Source organism: Phyllobates terribilis, unplaced genomic scaffold (assembly GCF_046119375.1).
Source record: "Phyllobates terribilis strain yellow unplaced genomic scaffold, ASM4611937v1 Scaffold_1__5_contigs__length_1240528914, whole genome shotgun sequence".
Lineage (NCBI taxonomy): Eukaryota > Metazoa > Chordata > Amphibia > Anura > Dendrobatidae > Phyllobates > Phyllobates terribilis.
The window spans coordinates 105,294,242-105,314,233 of NW_027362761.1; the positions used below are offsets into that span (position 1 = coordinate 105,294,242).

The following is a 19,992-nucleotide window of genomic DNA, read 5'->3' on the forward strand; positions in this document are numbered from 1 at the left end:
GCAGCACTCTCTAATCCTAGCACATTGCCTGCCGCGGCTTACTCTACATTTTCCCTGTTTTGTCTACAATTGAATTTTCCATTATTGGATCCTGTGATTGTGCGCTTTGCAATTAAATGTAACTATTGAGCCCAACAGAACTATCATCTTACAGTATCCGCCTGGCACAGGGCACCATTTCACCCCCATGTCCATCTTCTCTACATATGCTGTATAATTCACCTACGTGTATTGGTAGACTGTCTTCAAAACACTGATTCGAGTCATCATTAAAAAACAAATAATAAACCATATTAATATGATCAAACCAATCAATGAACCACTGTCATGTACTGTAACAAATGTCTGATATATTTTATGGAACTAATTAAACTAATATTAGTTTGAAACCAGAAATGTGAAAATGTAAATATGAATATAAAATCCTCCTATTTTAGTGCCTCTCCTTTTCGTTTTTGTTTCCTGTTATTGCTTTAAATTGCACTGGTGATGTTAGCTGTTATTTTCCTCTTGGCGTTGAATATACGTTCTCTATAGATGGGAGGTTACGTCGGATTTCTATACCTCTGCTAATGAGAAGCGTGAGAATGTTGGTTGTTTCTCTAGACCATTTAATGCAGCTACGTAAAATATAGCATCTTTCTGAATGAGGTCTACAGAACGTAATTGTCCAGTAGTATTGATTTAATTGCCTGCGTTTATTTGTGGACTCCTAATTATTGACTGGAGGTAAATTTAATAGAGCAGTCTTTATGAACACTAGGAAACCACTGCCGTTGCTGTTTAACATAATGAACTGCATCATATCCCTTTAGATCATTTTCAAGCTCATTTTATTCCTTGGTGACAGAACAATAATGTTTTAAAGACTTTTTTTTTTTTACATCCCTGTCTTATGGTTTAGGGTGAAATAAAAAATGGGGAGTGGGACGTTACCATTTACTAATTAGTAATTGCTCTTTACAGTTTAACTGCAGGGAGTCTGTAACCTTCAGTGAACCATTAGTTCATTTATTGTTACCTTCCATTAAGATTTATTTTGGGGGGATCACATAGTACTTGAAATGTGAACTCTTTAATTGAAGAGGTTTATTTCTCCTTTAATTAGAATTTTTTTCTGCATTTGTTTTATGTGCTGAACTGAGCTGTCCGTATCCAACGATTAATATTCCAAATGTGCACTCCAAAATGCGGCTGGATGGAAACACTAGCGAGCAGTTATCAGACAGCGGTGCAGCAGGGAAAGCCTCTCCTCCTCCTATACTCTTAAGTTTCTGGGAGATACTGTGCAGTCTACCCTGCCGCCTATATTCCAGCATCTGGGGGACAGATCGTACACACATGTATGAATGTCATCCTCTAACATTACACTGAAATAAATAGTGTGTACGTATATATATGCCAAGAGTATGCAAAGCAGTCATCAAAGCAAAAGGTGGCTACTTTGAAGAACCTAGAATATAAGACATATTTTCAGTTATTTCACACTTTTTTATTAACTATATAATTCCACATGTGTTAATTCATAGTTTTGATGCCTTCAGTGTGAATGTACAATTTTCATAGTCATGAAAATACAGAAAAATCTTTAAATGAGAAGGTGTGTCCAAACTTTTGGTCTGTACTGTACACACACGTGTGTGTGTGTGTGTGTGTGTGTGTGTGTGTGTGTGTGTGTGTGTGTGTGTGTGTGTGTGTTAGATAGATGATAGATAGATAGATGGGTGTGTGTATATGTAAATCATCACACCCATTTATCCAACGTTACAGTAGAATCCACAATCCTACTGGTTCAAAAAGTTGGGAATTTTCAGAATTTAAAGCACCACTCCAGCAGGTATTTTTTTCTACAGTGCTGGAGTGGTGCTTTAAGCCCACAGCCCCACTATCAGTATTTGGTCAGTCTTCAGTCAGTATTTGTTTCTCAGGAGTGGGAGCCAAAACCAGGAGTGGGTGATAAATGCAGAATTGGTGACTTGTTTCTATTATACCTTTTCTCTGATTGTTCCTCACCTGGTTTTGGCTCCCACTCCTGAGAAAAAAATACTGACCGAATACTGACCAAATACTGATAGTGGGGCCGTGGCCTCAATGTAAGCCCTCTGCCCCCGATCATATAATCACGCTCCAGCGTCTTCATAGTTTTTCGGCACCACTCTGGTCCCATGGCGCCATCTTGTGACAGTAGCTTCTGACTGGCTGGAAGTCACACACTCTCAATACAAGTCTATGAGAGCCAGAATGAGGCCAGAACGGGGCTCTCATAGACTTGTATTGTAAAGTGACCTTCGCACAGCTCCATGAAACACTGGAGCTGCAGGCAGGTCACTTTTCTCCGGAGATCAACGAGCATGGCAGCGAAAATATTTTACATTCGAAGCACCACTCCAGCAGTGCAATAAAATAAAAACGCTGGATTGGTGCTTTGAGGGTATGTTCACATGCAGCATTTTTTTCTGCAGAAAAGAAGCTGCGTTTTACACAACCAGCGAAAGCTATGAGAAATCTCATGCACACGCTTGCTATATTTTTTCCTAACCGAATCTGAGAACTCCGGCGTTTTTTAAAGCTGCAGCATGTCAATTCTTTCAGCATTTTTGCAGCATTTCCTCACCCATAGGAAACAATGAGGAAAGTGCAAAAAGATGCAGCAATCAGGTTTTGCTACGTTTATTTGCTGCATTTTTGGTGAATAAAATTTTATTAAGCATGTACTGAAGATAAATTCCACATGCAATCCGCCAAAAAATGCTGTAAAAATGCGGCAAAACCTGCATTTTAAATGCTGCAATTTTCATACGAAAAGACCAAGTTTTGGCTGCAGAAAAAAAGGCTGCATGTGAACATAGCCTAAGATCCCAGATATACAAAACTCACAGCATTTTCTACTGAATGAAATAAAAACTTAATAAATCCAGGCACCAAATGTAATTTTATAATTTGATTTACATTTCTACTAATAAGTAAAAAGTTTGATTGTTAGTCATTGTACAGTCTGAAAGCTATACACACCCTGTAGTTACTAATTCGGAGTATACACATTGCTATATTAAAATCTTGTGGGTCTGCCTAATATACCAGTGCTGATGCCCAGTTTGCTTAAAAAAAAAGTTCATTATTTTTAATTACGCTTTGCAGAAACAGCAATTTCCCAATATTATCATCATCATCAGAATTACTTCCATTGTAAGAAACAAAAATAGAATAGGACTATTGGGGGCATTTCAAATTCCCAGAAGCTTTTCAGCCAGCCTATCAGTCTGCCCTTCATCTCATGAACAGCAGTCTATAATCTGCAAATGGGAAGCGGGCGGCCTGGCAGGGATTTCTTCTGATCTCCTGTGTGCCCTGCTCCACTTTTTTAGGCACGGCAGTCAATAGTATTAATATTCTATATGAAAACTGCTGCTAATGCAAGTCAAGCCCTTATATTTTCATTAAAATACCGCCAAACCAGAGGCTCTCTTTGTGTGCGCCACTTCTTATTCTCTTATTTTTGATTTTCGGAGATCTCTCCTGCAAATATCTGTGTGTGCATATATATCTCTATCTATCTATCTATATCTATCTATATCTCTATCTGTTGTACTTGTGTCAACGAGTAAGTAACAAAAAAAGTAAGCTGTAAGTAATACAACTTGGCAAGGGTTACAGAACATTCTTTTTGCCACATTAGCATTGAGGTTGATCACCTGCGATCTACATCTCTCGGCTCCACTACTGAAACAGAATCGATAGGTAAAAGATAATTAACTTAATAATAAAGGTAAATAGAGAATGATCTAAAGTGAACCTGTTAGCAGATCGATCCTCCTCTCACCATGGGCAGCAGGAAATTCTGAAATTCTCCCTCATTACAAAGAACTATGCTTTACTCAGAAATGCTGCAGCATTCAGGGTAACAAATAGGGAGAGACCTGTCAATCATTTCCTAACTGGGAGGAGAGTAGCCGGACAGACCAGAGCTATAATTCTTTCCTAATTTCATGCAGCCTATAGGTTGGACTTTATGTATCTTATGATAGGTCACCTTTATTTTTGATAGTAGCCTTTTAAACAAGTCGGAGCATCATGAAAGAAACAATGAAACTCAGTGGGACATATTAAAATGTTAGTGTAGCAAGAGCTATAGTGATGCTTGAAAGTTTGTGAACCCTTCAGAATTTTCAATATTTCTGCATAAATTTGACTTAAAACTACATCAGATTTTCACACAGCTTCTAAAACTAAAGAGAACAAAAAAAAACCAAACAAACGAGTCAAAAATATTAACTTTGATTTTGTTTTTTTATTGTGGAAAATGATCCTATATCATGTATGTGAGTGACAAAAAGTATGTGAACCTTTGCTTACAGTTTTTGGTATGATGCCCCCACCACCCCCCCATGCAGCAATAACTGCATCTAAACATTGACGTTAATTGTTCATTAGTCATGTACATTGGCTTGGAGGGACTTTAGCCCATTCCTCCCGACAAAACAGCTTCAACCCTGTTATGTTTGTGGAATTTCTTCAATAAACTTCTCACTTCAGGTCCTTACACAACATTTCTGTCGGATTGAGGCCAGGACTACTTTATTCTTTAATCATTCTTTTGTAGAATGACTTGTGTGCTTTGTGTCATTGTCTTGCTGTATGGAGTCAAAACTGTATGGAGGTGCCAACTGTGCTATACAGACAGCATCTGCCTCTAACACCAATGATCAGAACTTGCCTCGATCACTGCTGTTCACCCATTTAAATGCCATTGTCAGTCACTGACCGCAGTATTTTAATAATGTAATTGCCAGTGTGCTAATGACCCAGCTCCCATTGACCACCCCCTGCAATGAGACCATTGGGAGCCACATAATCGGTGGGACCCTGATGAAGTCCCACTTCGTGGTGGATTTAACAATATATGGCAATACTGCATTATTGTGGTGATTTTAGTATTATAAGTGATCACATTCAAGTACTACAAAAGAAGTGTTAGAAAAAACTAAATAAAAAAGGTCTTAAAAAATATATATATATATATATATATATATAAATGTAAAGATTAACAGGTTAAATGCACGCCTTTTTCCCAGTTTATATATAAAAAATAAACGCATTTAATATCAATGTGTCTGTAAAAGTCTGGTCTAGCAAAATGTGAATCCTTTAAACCATGCGATAAATACCAAACACAAAAAAAGCCAAATTTATGTTTTTTCAGTGGCCACATTTCTCCCAATAAAAAGAAATCAATATGTCGTATATACACCAAAATGCTTTCAATGAAAACATCTCTCAAAAAATAAAGTCCTCATACAGTTCCATGGACAGAGAAATAAGAATTACCGATCTCAGTTAATAGTGACAAAAACTAAATATATATTTTTTTTAAACAAAGTTCAGAATTTGTACTAGTAACATCTAAATAAAACTACACAAGACCGGAGGAATCACGTCTCCAGGCCATTTTTATCACGCAATGAATGTTGTAAATGCAAAAGTTGAAAATCAATGGCAGATTTGTTTTTTATGTTTATTTCACTTTTCCACCCAGGTGTAATTTTTTTCACGTTTTACAGTATATTATATGGTAAAATGAATCAAATAACACAAAAAATCAACGTGAAAAAAAAATCATGGAAAAAGGGGAGAGAAAAAGTAAACTGCAGACAGAAAACCATCCTGTCGAAAACGGATATTGTAACTATTCCGTATTAACTGATTCCTTATCATTAGGTTAATTTCTTTAATTAGTTTAAAAGACCTGGATATTTTAAAATAGTCATTCTGCTGTGAATATCAGACATAGCTGAAATTTTTGGTGTTTAAATTATCCACTACTACCACCTTCTGGTAAGCCGACATTATAGCACGCAAATTAATATTTTGTTAAATGTTGTAGATTGGAATCCTTTATTCTTGCATCCGACTGCAGAAATTCTGACCGTGAGCCACTTGATTCCAACAAGGCACAGCAAGATAATCTGGTATCCCAGAAAAGTAAAAATTTAAAGAGGAAACATTTTCTAAAAAAAAAATTAATAAAATAAAAATTGTGCATATACTGTACATATATATGTTTAAATCACCCCCTTTATCCCTTTCAAGCGTAAAATTAAAAAATAATGTAAAAAATAAACATTTGGTGTCGTTTATGAAAATATAACATTTAAATCGTTTGTTAAACACCATAAAGTAATAAAAATCGTAACTCCAGAATTATTCGTTTTCAGTCGCTGCACTTCTTTCCCCTCAAAAAATACATTGAAAACTATTCAAAATGTCGTCATATGTGCCCCCAAATTATAGCAATAAAAACATTAGCTCAATACGCAAAAAACAAGCTCGGTGGACTGTAAAATACAAAAACTAACAAATTATAGAAAATTTTGAACATTTTTCATTTCATTCTCTACACAAGGTTTTGACTTTTTTAATCAATAAAACATAAAAAATAGTATTATTAGTTATTTAAAGTGTTCACTATATGGTAAAAATTACCCAGCAATATTCCTCCAGGTCAGTACAATTATGTCGATACCAGACATGCATAGTTGTTGTTTGTTTTTTAAAGTGGTGGAAAAAAAAATCGTAAATTTAACAAAAAAAAATTTCACTTGTGTCACCATTTTGTGAGACGCGTAACATGTTCTATTTTCTGTATGAGGGCTTGTATTTTGTGCCGTGAGCCAAAGTTTTTATTGATACCATTTTGAGGGTGTGATGTTTTATTTGTCTCTTATTGTTTTTTTGCTCTTTTTTTGCAGTGTTGCGGCAGCCATAAAACCGTAATTCTGTCCTTTTTAGATTTTTTTTTACTCATTATGCCATTTACCGTTCGTGTTAATTAGTTTCATATTTTGATATATCGGACCTTTATGGACATAACAATACCACGTGTACTTTTATATTTTGTTTTTTTATTTCTTTATATTTAATGGGAAAAAAAGGTGTAATTTGAATTTATGTTTTTTCTATTTCTTATTTTTATGAATATCTTTTCACTGTATTTGTTAGTACCCTTAAAGGACTTGAACCTGCAGTCATCCAATCGCTTGTGCTATATACAGCAATACCACAGTATTACTGTATATAGCCAAAATCGCGGTCTCCTATGAACCCCAGACAGAAGCTGGCATTCACACAAGTACTGTCATGACAGGCATGGAGGTCTTCAGCAGACTCCTGGCCGTGATGGCAACCCATCGGCGCCCTGCAATCGTGTCGCGGGGTAATTTATGAGTGCATAGAATGTGTGCGCAGTTCATGAGCATGCATCAAAGTCAGGTAGCTGGCATATGACGTAACTGTACATCATGTGTCGGTAAGGGGTTAAATGCTGCTAATCCACGTTCTGCATAGATATTTTCAGTTGCACGTGAATGGGATTGTGGAAATCTGATTAACAGTAACATAGCCTTAGGCCAGTTTCACACGTCCGTATATATCCGGTACCGGAGATATCCGTGCTCCGTGTGTGTCAATAGTGTGCCGCAACAGGAACACACGTACTGGCGCTGTAGTGCGGCGGTGTTCACACTGCAGTAATGAGGCAGTGACCCAGGGAAAGTCCAACTTAAACGTCTTTATTCAGCACAAACTCACAAAGTAAAGGTAAACGATATCCTCCGGATCGCAGCCGGGCCATAACACAGTCCTCTTCCAACCCGTTACCGAGGGCGACGGCACGTGTCGCGCTGAGGTGCGCCAGGAGTTTTGCTTCCCTTGGCTCTGTGTTCAGCTTCACACAGGCCAGTGTTGCAGAGCCACCTACTCTGCAGCTTGTAGACAAAACACTGACACACCCAAACCTTTGCTGCAGGTTTTAAACAGGAATCTGTGGCCATGAGCCACCTGTAAGACCCGGGCTGTAGGGAGTGGACCGCCCCATTGCTATCCTGTTGTCCACTCCAAGAATAAAAGCCCATGCCGGGTTTTACCAAATGTGCCTTGGACAACTAGTTTGTCCAAGTCCAAACTTACTTTTATTCTGCACTGCAATCACAGCTATCTCTGTGACTGCAATGCACTCCAGCGGGTTTAATATACCTCTATGCACATTCTAGGAGAAACATACCGTCCGTCGCATATGATTCCTGTCACTGCCTCACAGCGCCTGGGAATCAGTGTACAGTTAGCGCTGTTCCCAAGCGCCAGGTGCTGAACGCTGCCCTCATCATAGCCCCCTGCCGGCTTCGATCAGCACCATCAGAGACAATGATGAGAGTTGTAGTGTCTGCTCCCGGTGTCTCCACCTGTAAAAATAAGACTAAAAAAAAAATCCCCCGCTGTAATCCATGTGACCGATCAGCAGATTTGCCGGGGAGAATGACTCCTGCAGCGAGCGGGACCCCGATCCTCTGCTGAGCTCAGGAGCGGTGTCCTGCCACTCACTGAGCGCAGCTCCGGGGCCCACTAACTGTACCGCTGCTTCCCAAGCGCCTGTACGTGTCACACGGATGGCATCCGTGTGCGGTATATGTTTACACGGACCCATTGACTTGAATGGGTCCATGTGATCCGTGCTGTCGTCCAAAAATGGACATGTCAGCGTGTGGAACACACACACGCGGTCCGTGGAAACACACTGACATGTGCGCAGACCCATAGATTTGAATGGGTCTATGTGTGTCAGTGTCTCCAGTACGTGTGGAAACTGTCACCACACGGACGTGTGAAAGAGCCCTTATGCTGTGGGCGAACATGCAGGCAGTGCCTGTATTTTGTGTAATTTGAGTCTGCTTGCATCCACAGACCCTGGGCTTGGGGATCTGCACATTAGCTGGGATGAATTAACAAATCTTTTTGTCTTTCCGGCCATTGATGCAAGGGAAATCTTTGGCCATTGTATCAGTTTTACTCTGTATTTTCCCTGGAGGATGGGTTATGCTTTCCATTAGTTCTCCTCTGAGGGTGCAGCTGTATATAGCACAGTATACCTTTTTTTACTTGATATTGGTGTAATAGCGGAGACTGTGCTATTCCGTAGAACAGAAGAGAAGATATATTGACATATACCAGCCTCACTGAATCCAAAAGGACTCTTTATCGGCCTTTGTTGGATGAATTGGACTTAATACTTTTGACTTATGCACCAAGATTTTTCAGCATATATTGGAAACGTACGATACACTGTAATATGGAGATGTACCAGGATGTAGAAGAGTGCTGACTACCAGGGGGTTTTAGGGCCAGTAGCTCTTATAACATTGATGGTCTCACCTGACATGGCCTTCTGGGCTTGCTCTCTCATTGCCACTTCTCACGTCCAGGTTGCTTGAAGCTTCTTGTTCTTTACTCTTTTGATCACTGTTTTTTCCTTGCTCCTGTTATTCCTTTCTCTGTGCTTCAGTTTGACCCCACGTCTCCTTTAATCCTGCCCCCTGCTCCTTTCTTCTCACATCCTTACAATGCTCCACAAAGGTGACAGCTGAGACACTGTCAGAGGGAGGCAAGTAGCTGTTCAGCATCCTTTCTCTGCTGCCGACTGCAGCTTACATAAGTATCATCAGCCATTATCTATTGGATAAATCCATTAGATAACTGGTAATTAAGAAAAAAGTGTTGCCCTTAAATCCACCCATGGCAACAGCCCACTTTCTGTCCCGATCTAAATGTCCTACGACACTCCTGAGCCGTGTTTTCTTTATCGCCATACACATTGAGAGCATCAACTTATTACTACTACAAAATAATCATTTTTATGTAATAATGTGGAGCCCCTGCGGGTTCAGTCGCCCCAGAGGTACTGCATCTCACCCAGAGGTGTGGTATCCCACTCTCAGGTAAGGATGGAGTACTGCCCGGGACCCACACACTTGCATCCATTACACTCCACTTCAGAGGGAAGGGTGAGATTGCTTCTAAGGGAGAGCACAGTCCCTAGTCCCTGGCTGGAGGGTGGAACCATGTAGTGGGTGTGGGAGGAGGAAGTAGTTTAGGGGAGCACTTCAGTAGGAGTATAAAAAGGGGAACCATCTTGTAGGAGAGAAGTCAGTCTGAGGAGAGAGTGTTGGGAGCAGGAGCTCTGCTCAGAGGAGCGGGCCTAGAGTGAGAGGCCCAGGAGGACTGGCAGGATGAGGAAGGGAGCAGAGGAAGGCTCCAGAGAGGAACAGAAGGGATCCTAGGGGCATGGGAAGTGCGGATGCCACCCGTGCGTCCGAATCTGCAGGAATGTGGAGGGATCAGGCCGCAAAGAGGACCGGCCCCTAACTAGTGGAGAACTACAAGGCTCAGCTAGAAACCGGAGGCTTCTGTACTTTCAGGGTACAGTTGCTCACATCCGCAACTATTTTGCTGAAAAGGTGGCCACGTAGGATTCAGGGGACTGCAGGTTGCCCGTCAAAATCTGAGGCTACCGGCTTGGGACACTGGTTGCGAGGCGCAGGGCAGGAGGGTGAGAGCCAGCGCAGGAAGACGACCGAGGAAGGCACACAGAATGGGGTCCCGTGAAGTACTCTTGAATTACCTGAGGGATTGCTGAACCCCTTCCTTGGTGAACACAGGACGACGTGGGAGGTCACCCTGGTACTGGTGACCTGGAGTCTGACAACTGTGAGTAAACCTTGAAGACTGCACCCCACTGTGTCCTAGAGTTATTATCTGCGCCATCCCCTGCACTACACTGCACAGCAACATCTACCTCATTAATCATCACTGCACCGCCCTGGAGCTTAGCTCTACCTTTGGAGAGCTGAACCAACTCTGCTGCGTCACCATCAGCTCCAGAGGATCTGCAGCGCAGCGGCGGCTCCATATAGCCGCATACCACAGGTGGCGTCACGAACATTAAACTATAAAAACTATAATCCCCTTTTATTGACCGCCCTGGGTCACGGACCGGGTCACTGCCACTGTGACATCCCCTGCACCGACCGGCCCAGCACAGAGTACCCCACAGCCCAGGGGGCGCCTCAAACACGCACTAATGCATATTACATATGTCACTTTATTAACGCTAACTAGAAGAAAAGGAGCAGGAATACAAAAGCTTGTGGTTTGAAAAAATATTGATGCAAAATGCTGGATAGAACAAATATATTGTATATAAGCTTAGAATAGTTTAGACCCGTGATTCCAACCTTTCTTACCTTGAGAGCTACATTCAGCTTTGATAAAGGCTCGCAAGCCACGTCCAGAGGCCACCGAGTAGTGACATGCAGCTCCTGCTCTCCCCTTCCCCACATTAACGACACCCTGAGCCCCAATTACTGGTATAATGACAGCCAAAGCTTTCCTATAGAAATCACACTGAGGCAGTGTACCTAGATCCAGGGGTTCCTACCTTACCTACCTCCAGTAAGCTTGCATCATGCACTCCAACCACACTATCACATCCAGCTTTAAGTACCTCCTCTGGCAGTATCATTGTCCAGCTTAGCACTTCATTTATCTCTCATACCTCAAGGTAAGTATATGCACATCCAGATGTGAGGACTAATCACAACGGTCATCATCTGGAGACCTGCTCTTCATACCTGTTTGTTAGACCTGATACTAATCCAACCAAGCTAACCGAGCCATGTGCCACACATCAAGGGTCCACGAGCCACCTGTGGCTCCTTAGCCACAGGTTGGGTACCCCTGGTTAAGACTTTAGCTGTTGTCCAAAGTTTGGGGATTTTTTGACTATGACTATGTAGCCAAAGATGAGATGTATTTGTAATTAAATTAAGTTAATCATACTTTCTTTGCATATTTTTGTCTCCTTAATATTAGTATCCACTGGAACGTCCCATTAATTTTTATGCATTAAGGAGACCAGAATTTGACATTTTAGTTAATTATTAATTGTGTCATTACCATTATAAACATGAATGACTCTGTTTACACTAATTAATTTGATACTGTTTTGTGATGGGGTTTTCAGCCCTGCTTATTTTCTAAGATAGTTTAATACAACCCCTGATATCAACATAGTAAGGTGGAGATCTAATGCTGTAACGTCGCAGGATCTTGATTGGTACAAATGTTATTGCAGGTTGCAGGAAAGCCTACTGAGCTAAATAACTATTCTTAAACTTCCTTATTACAGAACATTTTGTTTTTTTTTTTTTTTTAAATGTTTTGTTTTGTTTTTTTTTTTGTTTTGTTTTTTTTAAGTTATAATATAGAAGCTAAAAAAATGGATTTTTTGAAATGTGCAATATGTTATGTACCGTGTTTCGCCAAAAATAAGACAGGGTCTTATATTATTTTTTGCTCCAAAAGATGGGTTAGGGCTTATTTTCAGAGGATGTCTTATTTTTTTCGATGAACAACAATCCACTTTTATTCTAATATAATCATGTCATCACATTCTGGAACATCAACATACCTCCCCAAACACTGAATTCCTTCATAAATTTCTTGAGATCCTATTTCATTTTTCCATGTACAACAATCTACACTTTACATGTTCTGACGATGAGCGATGGGGTTAGAACGATTACTAATAGATCATTTTGTACCCGTACATATCATGTTATCGCAGCAAAGCTCCTGTTTACATCGGGTGATGTGCTAAGGAGAACAATAGACCTGATTCATTAAGACTGGTGTTGTGCAGGCCAGTCCTAATGAATGGGGCTGCTGGAGTAAGATGCCCTTTAAAAGGGGCACACCACTGAATAAATTAGGAATTTTACAAGTGCCATGTGCCTCTGGCCGAAATGTACATACACATGTGTATACACACACAATATGCATATATATACACATGTACAGTACAGACCAAACGTTTGGACACATCTTCTCATTTAAAGATTTTTCTCTATTTTCATGACTATGAAAATTGTACATTCACACTGAAGGCATCAAAAATATGAATTAACACATGTGGAATTATATACTTAACAAAAAAGTGTGAAACAACTGAAAATATGTCTTATATTCTAGGTTCTTCAAAGTAGCCACCTTTTGCTTTGATGACTGCTTTGCACACTCTTGGCATTCTCTTGATGAGCTTCAAGAGGTAGTCACCGGAAATAGTTTTCACTTCACAGGTGTGCCCTGTCATGTTTAATAAGTGGGATTTCTTGCCTTATAAATGGGGTCGGGACCATCAGTTGTGTTGTGCAGAAGTCTGGTGGATACACAGCTGATAGTCCTACTGAATAGACTGTTAGAATTTGTATTATGGCAAGAAAAAAGCAGCTAAGTAAAGAAAATCGAGTGGCCATCATTACTTTAAGAAATGAAGGTCAGTCAGTCCGAAAAATTGGGAAAGCTTTGAAAGTGTCCCCAAGTGCAGTTGCAAAAACCATCAAGCGCTACAAAGAAACTGGCTCACATGAGGACCGCCCCAGGAAAGGAAGACCAAGAGTCACCTCTGCTTCTGAGGATAAGTTTATCCGAGTCACCAGCCTCAGAAATCGCAGGTTAACAGCAGCTCAGATTAGAGACCAGGTCAATGCCACACAGAGTTCTAGCAGCAGACACATCTCTTCAACTACTGTTAAGAGGAGACTTTGTGCAGCAGGCCTTCATGATAAAATAGCTGCTAGGAAACCACTGCTAAGGACAGGCAACCGGCAGAAGAGACTTGTTTGGGCTAAAGAGCACAAGGAATGGACATTAGACCAGTGGAAATTTGTGCTTTGGTCTGATGAGTCCAAATTTGAGATCTTTGGTTCCAACCACCTTGTCTTTGTGCAACGCAGAAAAGGTGAACGGATAGACTCTACATGCCTGGTTCCCACCGTGAAGCATGGAGGAGGAGGTGTGATGGTGTGAGGGTGCTTTGCTGGTGACACTGTTGGGGATTTATTCAAAATTTAAGGCATACTGAACCAGCATGGCTACCACAGCATCTTGCAGCGGCATGCTATTCCATCCGGTTTGCGTTTAGTTGGATCATCATTTATTTTTCAACAGGACAATGACCCCAAACACACCTCCAGGCTGTGTAAGGGCTATTTGACCAAGAAGGAGAGTGATGGGGTGCTACTCCAGATGGCCTGGCCTCCACAGTCACCAGACCTGAACCCAATCGAGATGGTTTGGGGTGAGCTGGACCGCAGAGTGAAGGCAAAAGGGCCAACAAGTGCTAAGCGTCTCTGGGAACTCCTTCAAGATTGTTGGAAGACCATTTCCGGTGACTACCTCTTGAAGCTCATCAAGAGAATGCCAAGAGTATGCAAAGCAGTCATCAAAGCAAAAGGTGGCTACTTTGAAGAACCTAGAATATAAGACATATTTTCAGTTGTTTCACACTTTTTTGTTAAGTATATAATTCCACATGTGTTAATTCATAGTTTCGATGTCTTCAGTGTGAATGTACAATTTTCATAGTCATGAAAATACAGAAAAATCTTTAAATGAGAAGGTGTGTCCAAACTTTTGGTCTGTACTGTATATAAACATATACACTGCATTATATATATATATATATATATATATATATAGTGTGTGTGTGTAATTAATATATATATATTACACATTACACATATATACACACACAGTGGGTGAAATACGTATTGAACACCAATTTTTTAAGTATATTTCTAAAGGTGCTATTGACATTAAATTCTCACCAGATGTCAGTAACATCAAATCACCAGGGAGAAAAATCAATCCATAGATGTCCATAATTTAAGTTATGTGTAATATTGAAAAATAACACCGGGAAAAGGTATTGAACACATGAAGAAAGAGGTGCAAAAAGCCATGGAAAGTTATGACACCAGCTGAAATCTATCAGTAATTAGAAAACAGTCCTGTCACTTAGTGAAAAATAATATCGCAATTGGTTTCAGAGAAAGAAAATAAAGTTGCTAGAATGGCCCAGCCAATCACCTGAGCAGAATCCAATAGAAAATGTATGGAAGGAATTAAAGCTCAGAATTCATGGAAGGATTGGGTTGTTACTGACATCTGATGAGAATTTCATGTCAATAGCACCTTTAGAAAAATATTTACGTAGAAAATTGGTAACATGTTCAATTCTTATTTCACCTGCTGTAAACATACCAGCCTGTCTCCTCTTCAGCTCCTCTAGACTCCTGCAGTTAAGAGGCCTTTGGTTACATGACCGTGATGTCAACAAAGGTCCTTAAGGGTTGCCACACACAGCTGATAGGTACTGTTGAGTGGTTAGTCAGGGTCCGGGCATAACAGTCAAAAATTTGTGCCAAAATAAAATTACAGAATGCATCAGTATCACATAGAAGTAGGGTTTTTTTGGGAGTAGACTTTTTTCATTCTGGAATCCCCTCTTGTCATAGTTGGAGATGGAGGATATTTACGTTTTGGTCATAAAATGCTGGAATGGGAATAACAATCTAGGTGTAGTAGCATCACTATTATATAGCTGGCTGGGTAATGCTATGATGCAGCCCTTTACATAAAGACGATAAAGGTTGCATTTCCATAATTTACTAGATATGTATTGTTAACATGCTATTAGAAACGTCTCTTTGCTGTGACTGACTTGCCAATGACCGTAACCTCATATTGATAATCTAAGTGAAGATGCATGTTTTCTGCGCTTTGACTGTAAATTGCATCTTTAAAATAATTACTTAACCATGACGTTTAGTGTGTTTGCCCTCATTTATTATACCCCTGTACTTTTTTTTAAAGAAGCACTCCTCCTCCCATCAAAGTTTGTATCCTCTTAATATATTGTAATCATATATATAGAACTGTATACTTACAATTGCTCATTTTGCCCTTCTACCCAGCTAATTCTTCTCTTTTCTCTGCTCTATATAGAAACAGGAAGTCTCTTTTCCCTGCATAGATCATTTCCCTCTTCAACTCCTGACCCATCTGCTTCCCATCCCTCCTGACAAGGACTTTTGCAGTGATGACTCATGCAGGGAAAAAAGATTTCCTGTTTCTACATAGAGCTTAGAAGGATTCAGTTAGTCAGTTTTTAATCACTTGATGTCATAGTCCTAATGGAAAAGGGAAGAACTAACTGGGCAAAATGAGCAATTGTAAGTACACAGGTTTATATAATATGATGATTGCAATATATTGAGTATAAAAACGTTGATGGGAGGTGTGGAGAAACGGCCCCAGGGGGGCCCCGCAGAATCCCACTGTCGCCGCTTCTTCCGGTGGATCCACACCCCGCCACCCGCCTGACGTCTCACTGCGCCAGACGGAGCACGTGATACGGATCTACCCTTTGCACCAACGTTACGTTCCGCACCCCCTCAAGGATGCGTAGGGTCAGATCAGCACAGTTCTACACCGTCACCTCCTGTCCACACGGGTACAGAGAGGCACCAGGGACAAGGTGGTCCACTCAGATGCTGACATGGCCCCACACTTTTGACAGGCTGAGAGGCTCTTTCACTACTCCAGTGAAGCGGAGCCTTGTCGGCCTGGATAGAGCTGCCACCAGTTTCTATTTGATATAACAGACTTATATTGGGCTAGAAACCAGCCCGGTAGCACGTTCGTTGGACCGAACAACAGACGTAGGGTTCGTGGATCGAGATACCAGAACAGCCCAAGATTAAATTATATATTTAATCGCCGTAAGGGCTCACTAAACAATCTACTATATACACAAGGTTATACATGTACAGTGGTCAGAGTTACAAATACAAAAGCATGACACATCAAGCATAACAGTTGTTAAAGTCAGTTACCAGTAGATGGAAAGCATGGCTCGGGGGATGGACGGCCACATGGGGAAGGTATGTGGGCCCTGCTTGGTTTCTGGACTTCTCCCACACGTCTTGATGTCACCAGCTTCCCCAGGAAAAGACAATAGGCTTTAGCTACAGAGACCTTCAAACTCTCTGGGAACTCCCACTACCCTTCCCCGGCTCAAGCCCAAGTCTCCACCCCTGCTCCTTCTTAGCTAAGAGACTCCAAGAACTAAAGTGAGCCATACCTTCTTACTGGAAGGTCCCAGGGAACCGGTTCTGGTGTCAACGGACCCTGCCGTGCCCCTGCTACGTGTGGATACCAAACACACTTGTCCCAGGATGTTCCAAAAGGCTGGGACGTGTATCTCCCCATCCCTACGCGCTAGATTGGGCTAGGATGCAGTCTCGAATTCGCTATCTCCCCCTGAGCTAGAAAATCCATTTTGTGAAGAGCTGGGACATATAGTTCTTTCACAACTCTGTATTAAAATATAGTATCTTAACAAAACAACACATGTTAGTGAAAAAGGAAAGGATCACTGCAGGGGGCCTGCCTGTCAGGTCAGCTCACAGCTGCAGAGGGACACTAGCACTGAAGCCCCCCTCCCTTCTCTCTTACAGCTGGGAGTCGGGTTACGCTGTGCCTGGAAACCTGACAACCAGGGCACATGTGATTATTCTAGAATATTTTTCACAGGAGGAGTGCTTCTTTAAGATAATTTTTAAGATACAGTGCAATATTCTTTGCTGGAAATAAAGTAAGGCTGAGTTCACACGATGCGTATTTCATGCGTTTCCGCGGCGTTTTTGCAGTTGCGTAAACGCCGCGGAAACGCATGAAAAACGCATGGTAGAAGGGAAGCAATGTTCCCCAATGGAAATCCGCATGTGCTGTGCCCATGATGCGGATTTTTCCGCAGCGTGAACGCTGCGGTCAAAAATCCGCAGCATGTCAATTAATTTTGCGGAAACGCAGCGATTTCACCGCCATTGACTTGCATTAGAACGCGCCAATTCCGCAAGACAGCATTTGTACTTGCGTTATTGGCGCGTTCTAATATGCGGATGGTACCCGAGTGTGGAGGAGAGGAGAGTCTCATCCACACCCAGGTACCATTAAAAAAGCTGTAAAAAAAAAAGAATAAAATAAAAAATAAATGTATTCTTACCATCTGTCGGCCCGCGCAGCGCTCCCACTTGGTTCCCGGCACTTGCAGTGAGTTGTAGGACCTGCGGTGACGTCAGAGTCATGTGACGGGTCACGTGACGCTGACGTCGGCAGGTCTTTCAATTCAAAGTTGCCGGCAGCCGGGAACTTTGTAAAGCAGGACAGCGCGGGCCATCAGAGGTAAGTATATACACTCTCTCGGGTCACACTATATAAATCCATGCTGTTTGCATGGATTTATATAGTGTGACCTAGTTGTCAAGCACTTTCCAAGTGATGCTAAAATCGCTTGGAAAGCGCTTGTCAATCTGCATGCGGAAACGCATGTGAATCTGCATGTGGATCCGCATGTATTCTGCAGGAAAAACGCATGCACAATCTGCATGCGTTTTTTCTGCCAGGGAGATGCAGAAATGATGCAGAAATTTTCTGCTTCATTTCTGCATCGTGTGCACATACCCTAAGGGTATGTGCACACAATCGAGAGCTGCTGCGGGTTTGAAGCTGCGTGTTTATGCAGTGTCAAACCCGCAGCGTCCAGATGTTACAGCATAGTGGATGGGTTTTCTAGAAATCCCATGTCCACTATGCGTCTCTGGGCACCTGGGGCTCACCCGTGGAATCTGACATGTGGCGCGTCTTTCAGACACTAGCATGTCAATTCCTCTTGCGGGTCCGCATGTGGACTTTCCCCATAGACTAAATCTCTATGAGGAAAGTCCACATGTGGAAAAAAAATAAATAAGTGGAAGCCGAGCGCTATCCCGCAGTGTCGGGGCCGCAGGCGGCTCCTGACCGTATGCACTTACCCTGATAGGTGCAGAAGGAATGAGAGGAGACTGTTCTTCAAACTAATAGACATAAACAGGGCGTTTAGTAATAATTAGTTATTAAAGTGTAACTGTTATTTTTATTTCATAAATCAATAGTACGCATAAAAATAAGAAACTTTGTAATTTACCATATGAGAAAAATCTGCTTTTTTCTCCTTCTAGATTGTTCTTTAACTCTCAATTTGTGGTAAAATTTTTAAAGTCTGTCAGCCAAAATAGATTTTTCCATTACTGAAGATGATAGCTGGTGCTTTAAATTTCTATGGAGAGGGTAGGATGAAGAGGAACTAGAGGGTGACAGACATATTGCTGCAAGTTCTCCCAAAACCACAGTTCTAGTTCTCCATAGAACGTTATGAGCACCAACTGTTATATCCTATCTCAGTAGTGGAAAACTTTGTAATCACTGAACATAGATTTTATCCATGAATTGAGAATTTTGAGACCGAATGATCAATCCAGGAGGAGAAAGAAGCAGATTTTTCTGATAAGATATATTACAAACTTTATTATATTAATATGTACTATTGATTTATAAAAGAAAAATAATAATAAAATGACTGTTACTTTTTGGCTGTGTGTGAGCTGAAGCACAGGCGGACTAATAACTTTTCTTGTTTTTCCTGTTACAGGTTCCCTTTGCCTCTTTCCTAATGGACTCTGTCAGAACTAAACTCAGTGAGAAAAAGAGACTGATAGAAGAATATACGGCACTAAAAGTGAAGGAATCCAGGTGAATATTGATAAAATGAAGTGATGGACGCACAAGAACATTCATCCCAGAATAAGAGAGGACTGCACTGATAATGCGGTGTGTGCTGCCATTAGTTAAGGCATCTCTGTCCTGGACACCTGTGATTCATGCTGCATAAAGTCCAATATATTCAACCTGTATCTGTATATATTCCATCTTTCATGTACATTAAATGTCTATTTTATTAGCTATTTATATTAGTGTTTATTTTTACATTTTTTTTATCTTATGTGCAATGAAAAAATAAAGTGTGTTGTTGCTTGTCTATGTGTTTCTTATAATTCACGTCCGTACAGTACACGGCCAGTAGAGAACAATGTGAACCCTTTGCTTTCTAGCAGCAGATTTGATGAAAGCTAGTTGCTTATCTGGACTTTTATTCCAGACGGACGGGAAAATTGCTACTAAATCGACTGTATATTAGGCTGGAATTGCATGTAATTATTATTTCTACCATCCTGATGAGAATATTGGGTGATGGCAAGTATATTATTACCCATAGGATTGCATCGTTATCTGACCTGCATCACATTTTCTCCAATATGATCACTGTTCTCACTACAATCATAGAAATAAAAGCTGTGATTAAACGGGAAAGCCATTTATGTGGAATAGCAAGGCTTTGTTGTGCCATGATTAAACCATTTTCCTTTTTACCAGTGTTTTCATCTG

At 41.0% G+C, this 19,992-nt stretch overlaps 1 protein-coding gene across 1 annotated transcript in view; it reads left to right on the plus strand.

The window, feature by feature from the left end:
• CNTLN (centlein) overlaps positions 1 to 19,473 on the plus strand; it is a 503,552-nt gene extending 484,079 nt beyond the window's left edge. The window contains 1 exon segment of the mRNA XM_073665439.1: positions 19,199 to 19,473. Within this exon segment, the coding sequence (XP_073521540.1) occupies positions 19,199 to 19,303 (105 nt within the window). The 3' untranslated portion in view covers positions 19,304 to 19,473.
• The last annotated feature ends 519 nt before the right edge of the window (positions 19,474 to 19,992 follow it).